Source organism: Psammomys obesus, unplaced genomic scaffold (assembly GCF_907164565.1).
Source record: "Psammomys obesus unplaced genomic scaffold, mPsaObe1.curated_primary_1811, whole genome shotgun sequence".
In the NCBI taxonomy this organism is placed as follows: Eukaryota; Metazoa; Chordata; class Mammalia; order Rodentia; family Muridae; genus Psammomys; species Psammomys obesus.
This window is the reverse complement of record NW_026585987.1, coordinates 7,549,004-7,559,827: the sequence shown is the minus strand read 5'-3', so window position 1 is coordinate 7,559,827 and position 10,824 is coordinate 7,549,004. Positions and strand designations below refer to the sequence as shown.

Here is a 10,824-nt window from a genome sequence, read left to right as displayed (position 1 = left end):
AAAGAAAGAAAGAAAGAAAGAAAGAAAGAAAGAAAGAAAGAAAGAAAGAAAGAAAGAAAGGAAAGAAAGAAAGGAAAGAAAGAAAGAAGAAAGAAAGAAAAGAAAGAAAGAAAGAAAAAACTGATTTTGTATGAAAACATACTATGGCTGGGGATACAATACTCAGGAGTATAACACTTGCTTGACATGTAAGAGGCTCTGGATTGAATCTTCAGCACAGCCAAAATCAAAACAGCCATATTGGAATTCTATTCTGTCTTGTGTATATATTTATACTTAAAGATACATCTTAGAGATGGCATCTTGTTATGTATCCCAGTGTGGCTTTGAGCATTCCTTCATTCCTCCTGCTTTAGGCTCCTGAGTGCTAGAATTATAGTCATGAGCTACCATACCTGGCTAATGTTACCTCCTGTCATGTTTGGTAGATCCCATTGAAGAAGAAGATGCTAATCTGTTGTTTGGGTCTGTGCAAGAAGTGCTGAAAGCATCAGTCATGGCTGATGCAGATATTGTTTCAGAGACACTGCAGCTGCTGATGGAGTCTGCCAAGGACTTCAGCAAGAAGCTGTGGGGCTTAGTGCCTGTTGACTTGTATCTTCCAGCGCCTCCATTGTACTGCCCCCAGCCAGCTGTTCTTAGCGAGGTAAGCTAGGTGCAGTCTGCTCTCAGTGAAAGCTGATTTTGTCTGTTTTTTAAAATCACCTGGTAATAATGATCATGTTAAAAATACAAGTGCTGAAGATAAACTTTTAGTTTCCAGCATAACTATTTACTAAATATATGGTCTTTAGTAACATACCAAGCAGCTGTTTAAGTAATAGATAACTGTTCTATTGTCCTTAGGAACATGGTGACAATCTTCTTTTAAAAGCTGAAAAAGATAATCGCCAAAAGCTCTCTGGAATTCTGCAGCGAGTTCTCTTGCTTTTCCGGGCAGCTCGGTGTTCTTTTCCTGTAGCACAGTGGTACATCTTGCAGCTGAGGTGGGCAAGAAAGGTCATGCAGAAGGTATGGAATGTCTTCGTCATTCAAGGCTGTGTAAGGTAGCCCAGATGTACTAACATTTACACCAAGTGCTTTTCTAAGGAGTCCTGTCCTGAGTCCAAACTTTTGGGCTTATTTACCATAAATAACTCAGGCCAAGTTCTTGTGGCTGAGAGATGACACTGAAGTGAGGCTCTGGGTGAGCTCACTCTGTGTGTTAATAGAAGGTGTCACCATGGAATACGTTCTTCCAGGCTGTACCTGTTCTTTCCATACCCTCCCCCCCATCTTGGAAAATTTCGTCTGCTTAGGACTCCCCCTCTCCCACTTTCTGGAGAGTGAAGATCTCTGCCCTGTGGCAACTCTAGTGAATTCCAAGCATGGACACTTAAGAGCGAGTTCTTGGTTGTTTACTGTCAGGAGTCTTCTTCACTTCCTTTGCTGTCTTCTGAGATGTACAGTTTGATTCTGGGTCTTCTATGCTCTTCCATCCTGATTTCTACTGATTCTTGTTCTGACTCTGAGTGGGTAATGAGTGGAGTTACAGTTGCAGTTGCAGGCCCTCATCAGGTATTTTAAAAAATTGCCCCTCCCCCCTTGACAAGACAAAATCTTATTATATAGCCCAGATTAGCCTTTAACTCAGCCTTCTGAGTGCTGGGATTCACCTCAGCAAAGATGCATGTGCACACCATGCCTGACCAAAATTAGCTTCAAAAAATATATACGTATGTATGACATGTATCTGCATATAGTTTGTGTATTTAAAGCTGGTGTATGAGTGCCCCAGCCTCTGTGCGAAGGTTCAAGCACACCTTAGATGCCAGTCCTTCCTATTTGTAACAGTTTGCTCCTGCAATTGCCAGGCTAGCTGGCCCTCAAGCTTCCAGTGATTCTCATGTCTCCACCTGTCATCTTGCCATAAGAGCACTGTGATTATAAACTTGTGCTGTGGCCTGCTTAGTTTGAATCCTGGAGATCTGAATTCAGCTCCTAACATTCTCATGGGAAGCATTTTATCAATTGAGCCATTTCCTCAGCCCCAAATTACCTTTCCTTTGGTTTGAGATGGAGTCTTGACTGACCTGGTACTTGCAATTAGACCAGACTAGCCTCCACCTCATAGAGATCCACCTGCTTGTGCTTCCTGAGCACTGAGATTTAAAGGTGTGTACCATGATATCTGGCCAAAGAAGCTTTGTTTGTTTTTTGAGACAGGATTTCTCGGTATAGCCCTGGCTGTCCTGGAACTTACTTTGTATACTAGCCTGGCCTGGAACTCATAGAGATCTACCTGCCTCTGCCTCCTTGAGTACTGGGATCAAAGGTGTGTGCCACCACCGCCCAGCTCCAAATAAGCTTTTTAAAGAGAAAATGAGGTTTAAAAATTCACCTCCCATAAAATTGTGCTGAAATTGTTCACTATCATTACAATAGAGACAGAAAGTAGATGGGTGGTTTCCAGCGTCCGAAGAAGGGAGACTAGAAAGTGACAACTCCTAGTAATTGTGTGTGTGGTTTGATGAGAAAGTTCTTGAATTAGACAGTTATTACTTATGGTTGCCTAACTTAACATAGCAAAACCAGCTAGGTAGCCATCACTCATAAAAGATGAGCCTTATGGTCTTTAAATTTTAACCCCAATTTTAAAAAATGATACTGAATTAAATATCTGTACCATATTAGTTTTCCATTTCTAATGAATTGCCAAAATTTTGTGGCTCAAAACCTTGCCTACTTATCTCAGTGTTTCTGTGCATCAGAAGTCCTTCGAGCTGAGCTGCTTCTACCAATGAGCTATTCAAGGCTAGCAGAAGAACTGGGCTCCCTTCTCTCATCTTGCCAGGAAAATCCATTTCCAGTCTCTTTCAGGTTGTTGACAGTTCAGTTTCATGTGGCCAGAGGGCTGAGGTTCCCATTTCTTTGCTGGGTCTCCCTCTGAGTAATAGCCTGCTAGAAAGTGTTTGATGGAGGGGCTGTCATTAGCATGCTTACAGAGCATTTGATTAGATCCCATCTTTCTTGAAGTGACAGGTAGAAGGAGGCTATAAACTTACCGCTGTGTTTTTTTTTTTTTTTTTTTTGTGCTATCTAGAACAGCATTTGTCTTTAAAAACAAAACAAAATAAAAAATAAAAATAAAAAAACCTGCTATGTTAAAGAAGCTATGTTAGAGTGATTGTCCTGTACTGTATTCTACATTTGTGATATTTGTTGATTTAGTTCTGTTTAGCTTGTTCATTCCATCTAATTTCTAAACTGGCTGTTGATATCTACCCCCTGAAATTCAGAGGTTTGATTGTGTTCAGGCTCAGCTCTTCTTTGAAAGAATCCTTTGTAACTACTGTGTACTTCTCTGTTGCCCCTTTGTCTGTTTCCGTTTCAAATTGAAATAGCCCAAGGAATTTGGGACAAGTCAGACCCTGTATCAAGTTCCCCATCAACCCATCAGCATCCTTTTTGTTTTGACATTTATTGATAGTCCTTATCTAGAGTTGTTATCTTGTTACCAGTTGATGACTTTCTATTGTTGTCATTTATAGATTCATTTCTTCAAGTTATATATGTAAGTAAGGCTTTTAAAATTTGTTTTCGGTACTGCACAGTTAATTTCAGGTGATTTGAATATTTTCTCACTCTTGGCTGCAGGGCTGCTTATGCTGTAGCAGAGGACTGGTGCTGCTTATGTTCTGTGTGGTTTTTCTTGACTACCTTGTATTGTAGTTTTCTGTAAAGATTGTTTACTACTGATGGTTAACATTCTGTCGTTCTTTTCAGATTCGAGTGAAAGGGTCCCTTCCTCCACTTAGTTCTTTCCCTGAATCCTTACTTGATTACTGTAAAGGAGGGATAGCATTCTTTAGACCTGGAGCAGCCGGAGACCACAAACTTGATGAAGTTTCCATCACAGCCCTAGGTTTGTCAAAATGAGCTACTCGGTTAGAATTCAGCTGCATATGAACTGTAATATGTTTTTCACTTGGTCTGGGAAAGTTTCTAAACTAGTAACTCTAGTTTGCTCTTTGACGTACTTAGGGGTTTGCACTTCGACACTCTGACATGTTTATAATAATGGCAGTAAATGAGTCTTTTATTATGTAAGATAAATTGTGACAGTTACGGCACTATTGTTGCTTCCTTGTTTAAATTTGGAATTTTAGCACTCAAGAATACCTTTCTTGTAGTTGTTCCTTTGCAGTGAGGATGTACTTACTGCCATACTGTTAAGTGGACAGACTTTCAACCTGTTTGTATAGATGAACTAATTTTGTTTCCTGTTTTTCAGATTCAACCTACCAACATACATAATATTTTCATACATAGTATTAATTAAATTTGATGGTTTTTATTAGCAAACATCAAGTTGCTTCTGACATATCAATTTTGATAAATATTTTGTAAAATTTTGTTAGAGTCTCAGAAGTGGAATTTCTGAGTTAATGAATTTAGTTATTTCTTAACTCTTGAAATAATATGCCCAAATTTATTTGATGCCAAAAAATTGTCAGCTTTATGTTCATATGCCCTTGTTTTTGAGGTAGAATCTCCCTGAGATAGTTTTGTTTTGGTATATCTTTATTTGGCTTTACATTTTGAGGTAGTATCTCAGGCTCTGTAACCCAGGCTAGCTGAGCTCATGATCTTCATAGGTTAGCCTTCTGAATGCTGATGTTACACATGTGTACCGTCATGCCAGGCAAAACAAGATGGCTTTCTTCTGATTATATTGTCTAATTATTTACTTGTATTTTCTTTTATACATTGAACTCCATTTTTTAATTTGTGTCCAGTTATATGAGTGGACAGTTCTAAATGACAGTAAAACGCTGGAAGACAGAGACAGACATAGAGGGAGGGAGAGAGAGAAAATGTGTGTGTTTTGCAACATTAGGAGTCAGACCTGCGGCCAGGTCTGAACAGAACCATGCCCTCAGGCTGTATGACATACTTAATATTTAATAAATTAGTATTCTGGGCCTGTGTAGTGGCTTGTCAAGCAGAGATGCTTACAGCTTTGCCTAACAGCCTAAATTCAATCCCTGGAATCCACATGGAAGAAAGAACTGACTCTTTCATGTTGTCCTCTGACCTCTACATGAAAGCCTGTGGTACATCTACAACTGTACAAACACACAAACACATTCACACACAAATAAATAAATGTAAAACTTCTTTTAAAAATTAATATTGAAGTTTGGTTTTATAGTTTAATAGATTGAGCAGTACCAAGGCAGGTGAATTTCTATGAGTTCAAGGCTAGCCTGGTCTGCATAGTGAGTTCTAGGCCAGCCAGGGCTACATAGTAAAACCCTGTCTCAAAAAAAAAAAAAAAGTAAAAATGCATATCAATAAGTAGTTTTTAGGTTTGTAGCTCAGTGTTACCTGCCAGGTGTGAGGCCCTGGATTTAATTCCCAGGGCTATAAAAATAAGTGATATTCTAATTGATATACATATAGTTTGTGTTGGAATTAAAAAATATATTATAAATTTATAAGGCAAATAAATTGGAAGTAAATAGATTAAATAATTTACTCTGTAAATTTGTATTCATATCATCATGCAACTGATATTTATAAAATATTCTAGAATAACATATTAAAATTCTGGAAGGCTTTCCATGTACAATGAGCACATTTTTGTTTTGGGTGTTTAGGAAAGTGCATGTGTGTATTTGTATTTATATGTGTGTGCATGCATGCACACATGTGTATCTGTGTGGAAGTCAGAGGTTGACACCAGGTATCTTTCTTGATCACTCTCTACCTGATACGCTGAGCTGCCTCAACTGATCCCAAAGCTCATTGATTGGGTTAGTCTACTTACTCTGGGGACCGTACATCTCCACATCCTTAGAGGTAGGATTACAGCAGGCTGCCACAGCTGCCCAGAATTTACATGAGTGCTGCAAGCCCAAACTCTGATCCTCAGACTTGCCCAGCAACAAGCACTTTACTCATTGATCTGCCCACCGAGCCCCACATTTTTCTTTTATAGCCAACAGAATAAAGACATTTATTTTGAAAACAAATAACCTGCAGATGTAATACTCATATAATTTTCTTTACATTTGTGTTTTTAGGTTGCTTCAGAGAACTTTGTGCTTTGTGCTGGATGTTGCATATCCGGGATAAATTATCATACAGTTGCAGGCAGTATCAGAAAGCAAGAGAAAATGTGAAGGTAGAAAAGGTATTTATCAGCTCAAGAATAGAAAATAAATATCACTTGGGAAATTATTGCTTATTAGAAGAGTTTACTGTTGTAGTATAGTATTCTTTTGAACTTATTCTGGTCTGTCTATGTAAATTGAAGACAATCTTCTTCATATCTGTATAGGACCTTGAAATGGAGTTTGATTCTTGTGTGGTTGAACACTGCTTTCATACGCTGGAATGGGCCTATAGAATGCTACCATTCTCTCGTTTTTTTAATATGGAAGAACTTATTCAGGATATAATTTTGAGCCTTGTTGGAGAACTGCCTCCAATCAGAAAGGTAATATGACTGTTAGCAAAAAATAAATTAAATCTGAATAATAGGCCCTATGGATTTTTGCTGTTTTAGTTAGGGATGATGTTGCCTTTTCCTGTCTGACTGATTGAACATTACATAATATCCTCCAGTTCAGAAAGACAAATACTGTCTGATCTCGCATGGACTCCTGAAGCTCATTGAAGCAGAGAGCAAATGGTAGTTGCAGGGCTAGGAGTATGCTGCAAATAGGGAGGTGTTGGAAGTGTGGTAGAGATGGGTCATGTCATGCCTGAGTAAGTCATCATCTCTTAAGCCTCTGATACCTTCTGTTTCTTGGAACAGTTTCAATAGCTCCTTGAGGCTAATTGACCAATCTCTCTCAGATACATTTCACTGTAATTATTTTCCACAGGAGATAACTTTTCCATAGGAGCTACCTATGTTGGTTCCAAGTACATAGAGAAAAATAAACTATTGTTTTTTTTTTAAGGTGGGGGAAGGAATGAAAAAGTGTTGACTAAAGGATCCAAACTTGCATTTATAAGATAAATTAATGTAGGAGCTGATGTACATCGTGGTGACTATATTTAATATGCTGTGATTTACCTGAAGTTTGATGAAGGAGGTAGATCCAAAGTGTTCTTACCACGCATGTGCACACATATAGTGATTAATGTGTTTGATGATTGATAGGTTAACTTGGCTGAGATGGTTAACATAAATTATACATACTTTTTGTAATTGTCAAATATACGTATTTGGCTATAAAGTATGTAAAATACTTTAAAATACAATAAAAAAGGAAGAAAGAAAATTGCAGATTTCTCGTAGCTTGCTTGAACAACAAAAGATTAAGTAAAAGCCATTAATATTCTGACTTAAATTGTGTAAAGAATTAAAAGGAGAAAGAAAAAGACTAAAGTTGCTCATAAAATGTTACTTTTTTTCTGAAGGTAGCAGAAATTTTTGTGAAGGCATTTCCTAATCCTGAGGCCATAAGGGTCCCTTTAAGAGAAAAATACCACTCTCTTCATCAGAGACTCAAGCATGGTGTTGTGAAAGGTAATTGTTATTTCTTACAGTGAAAGGATACATTGTTGAGGATTTATTTTTATTTGTGAGTGTATGCCATGTATATGCAAGGGCATTTGGAGACTTCAGTTCCCCTGGAACTGGAGTTACAGACAACTGAATTGTACGATGCGCATGGTGGGAACTGACACCAGTCCTCTGGAAAAACATCAAGTGCACTTAACTGCTGAGGCATCTCTCTAGCCCCAGGATGCTCTTGTTTTGAAAGTACCTGTTGTCTGCCACCTAGGTATCTGAATTTCTGCCTCTCCCTAAAGGTAAAGAGTGAGAAAGTGGTTGCATGACCCATTGCAGAACTAATTTTGTTAGTGTGGAATTGGATGGAGCTGCCATTACATCATAGCTCTGTCAGTAACCGTGCCTTAGGCAGATTCTCAATCTTTTTAGGCCATTTATCTAAAAAGGCCTCCTTTTTTTTATAAATAATCACTGTGTATCGAGAGAAGATTAAACAAGATAAGAGATAGATATGAAATGAGTAGATAGTCTGGGGTGTCCTGTGGGAGAATCACTTGGACCCATGTTTTCAAAACCATCCTGGTCAACACAGAAAATTTTCCCCTCTAAAAGGAAACAAAACAGAGCATGTCATCTGTTTGTACCTCATGTACTTACTGAAAGCTCATTTTTCCTCTTTGCTTAAAGCTACTTATGTTTTTATTTTATCTTGTGCATTCAAGATGGCCTTGTAGTTTGTTTTGTGTGTGTGTGTGGCAAAATATATAGAACATAAAACCCACCACTTAACCTTTTTCTTTCTTTCCTTCCTTTTGTGATGATGCGAACAGACCCGTGGCCTCTTGGCTTCTTGCTCATGCTTTACTACCAAAGTATACCAGCCACGGAGAATCGCTTGTTGTTGTTGTTTGTTTGTTTGTTTTTACCACCAAAGAACACCATCCATGGAGAATCCTTTTTTGTTTGTTTTTGAGACAGGGTTTCTCTGTGTATCCTTGGCTGTCTTGGATTTGCTTTGTAGTCCAGGCTGGCCTCAAACTCACAGAGATCCACCTGCGTCTGCCTCCCGAATGCTGGGATTACAGGCATGCGCCACCGCACCCAGCTCACTAGCCATGAAAAAATCTTAAACTATCTTTTTCTTGTTTTTCTTTTTTTAAGGATTTATTTATTTAGTGCATGTATGCCTGATGACAGAAGAAAGCATCAAATCCCATCATAGATGGTTGTGAGCCACCATGTGGTTATGGGGCATTGAATTAAGGACCTCTGGAAGAGCAGACAGTGCTCTTAACAGCCATCCCTCTAGCCCCTCCTTTTTCTTTTCTTTTTCAGAAGTACAACTGTTTTTTTTATATAATCTTGAAAACCGTAACCTTGCTATTATTTCTGATTACTTAGAGTAAGAAAGCCTTCATTTTTTGCTAAAAATATTCTCTTTTCTCCATTTAGTGGGAATAGAAAATAATCTTTGTCATTCTTTATTCATAATTGTTTATCTTTTTAAGGAAAATGATGCATTTTATTTGCTCGTTTCTTGTATTGAGATGCTATACAGTGTCATCATTGACCTGAGCTTCTTTACGGTAGTCTTTACCTATTAGACAACCGCAACCAGTCATCTTCCGGGCTTTTCTTCTAACCCAGAGACCTACCTACTCCCTTAGTTTATCTTTGTCATCAACCTTAGTTAGGTTGACTTGGTGCTCTGTACAAAAGACCTCAACTAGCATCACAGAGTAGTTTTTCACAGAGAGATGCAAGCACACAAAGATGGGCATGGTGCCTGTCTAATGCTTTGGCAGCTTCATGAGTTAGGCCATCGTGGTGAAGGAGTTCTTCAGGACCTTTTTCAGAAAGTCCTATTAGTATCATACTTCCATCAGAAATACCTTCAGTAGTGGGGTTTGGTTGGTTGGTTGGTTTTGAGATGGTCTTCTAATCCTCCTACCTCAGTCTCCTGAGTTGATATAAGATGTGTAGGTGCACATTTTTATGCCTACCCAAAAGTTAATTTTCCCTTAGGATATACTTTTTAAAAAGAGGAGGGAGGGAATCTGGGTTCTTTGCCTTTTATTATTTCTTTTTTTTGTTTGTTTGTTTTTTTTAGTATTTATTTTTTTAATGTATATTAGAGTGCTCTGTTTTTATGCACACCAGAAGAGAGAATCAGATCCCATTAGAGATGGTTGTGAGCCACCATGTGGTTGCTGGGAATTGAACTCAGGACCTGTGGAAGAGCAGCCAGTGCTCTTAACTGCTGAACCATCTCTCCAGCCCCCTTTTATTATTTCTTAATGGACCTTATTCAGCTTCTGCACTTCTGAAATGGGCCATAGCTTTCCAACAAATACTGAAGAAAACATCATCTGTAAGAATGTGTAAATAAACCTTAGTAGTTAGTTTGATTCCATGTCCCCAGGCAGAATTAGGTCCCTCTCTTACTCCCTCTCTTTCTTTGACACAGCCTTACTGTGTAGCCATGGATGTCTGGAACTTAGTGTGTAGACAAGGCTGGCCAGAACCTGTTCTGATCCTCTTGACTCTGTTCCTGAGTGCTGGCATTGCTATCATATACTGCTATGCCTGCCTTAAATCTTGAGTTGAAACATTTCTATGAACATAAGGTCTTTGGATTTTTTCCCCCTCCCTAGGTCCTCAGAGTGAGGAACTGATGTCTGTGGTCATGCATTCTGCCCATAAAGTGAGGGCAAAAGCCCTAAAACGTGTGCAGAGGAACATAGGTGCCTTTGAGGTGAATATATGGGAGCCGGATGAAGAAGAAAAGCCAGCTGCTGCTCCATCTTCTGACAGGTTTTCTCTGGGGACCAGTCTAAGCAGAAGCACACTCACAGAACTGGGAAGTTCTCTGCTACACAGTGAAGCAGATACATTCTCTGAAACCTTGTCTTTTGAGGAAAAAACTTGGATACACTTATATCAAAGGTACATCTGGGAGCTCCTTAATACAAGTACCCACTTCCTCTGGAACAGAGTGCAAGTGATGAGCTGATTTTCAATCCCAAAATGTCAACAATAAAAAGTAGATAAGTACACAACTCTGCACTCAAAAAGGCAGGCCTTGAACTGAGAGCTCTGCCTGCCTCTGCTTCCTGAGTGCTGGGATTAAAGGTCTGTGCCACCATGCCCATCTTAATCTTTAGATTTAAGTACAAGTTGAACATAGTTAATTTGAAAACCTAAAATGTGAAACTAAGCTTCAAAATTCAGTAACGTAATGGAAGTTGAAAATTCATGCTTCATTTTCTATGAGAGGTCAAAGTCAAAATGGAGGCACACTAAAAATGTAT

The 10,824-nt window shown here is 38.7% G+C and overlaps 1 protein-coding gene across 1 annotated transcript in view; it reads left to right on the top strand.

Moving 5' to 3' along the window:
• Cplane1 (ciliogenesis and planar polarity effector complex subunit 1) overlaps positions 1-10,824 on the top strand; it is an 83,736-nt gene that overhangs the window by 25,736 nt on the left and 47,176 nt on the right. Inside the window, exons 19-25 of the mRNA XM_055601078.1 lie at positions 429-646; positions 847-1,011; positions 3,766-3,904; positions 6,069-6,178; positions 6,326-6,484; positions 7,417-7,525; positions 10,168-10,459. Of these exons, the coding sequence (XP_055457053.1) occupies positions 429-646; positions 847-1,011; positions 3,766-3,904; positions 6,069-6,178; positions 6,326-6,484; positions 7,417-7,525; positions 10,168-10,459 (1,192 nt within the window). The remainder of the gene's footprint in view (positions 1-428; positions 647-846; positions 1,012-3,765; positions 3,905-6,068; positions 6,179-6,325; positions 6,485-7,416; positions 7,526-10,167; positions 10,460-10,824) is intronic.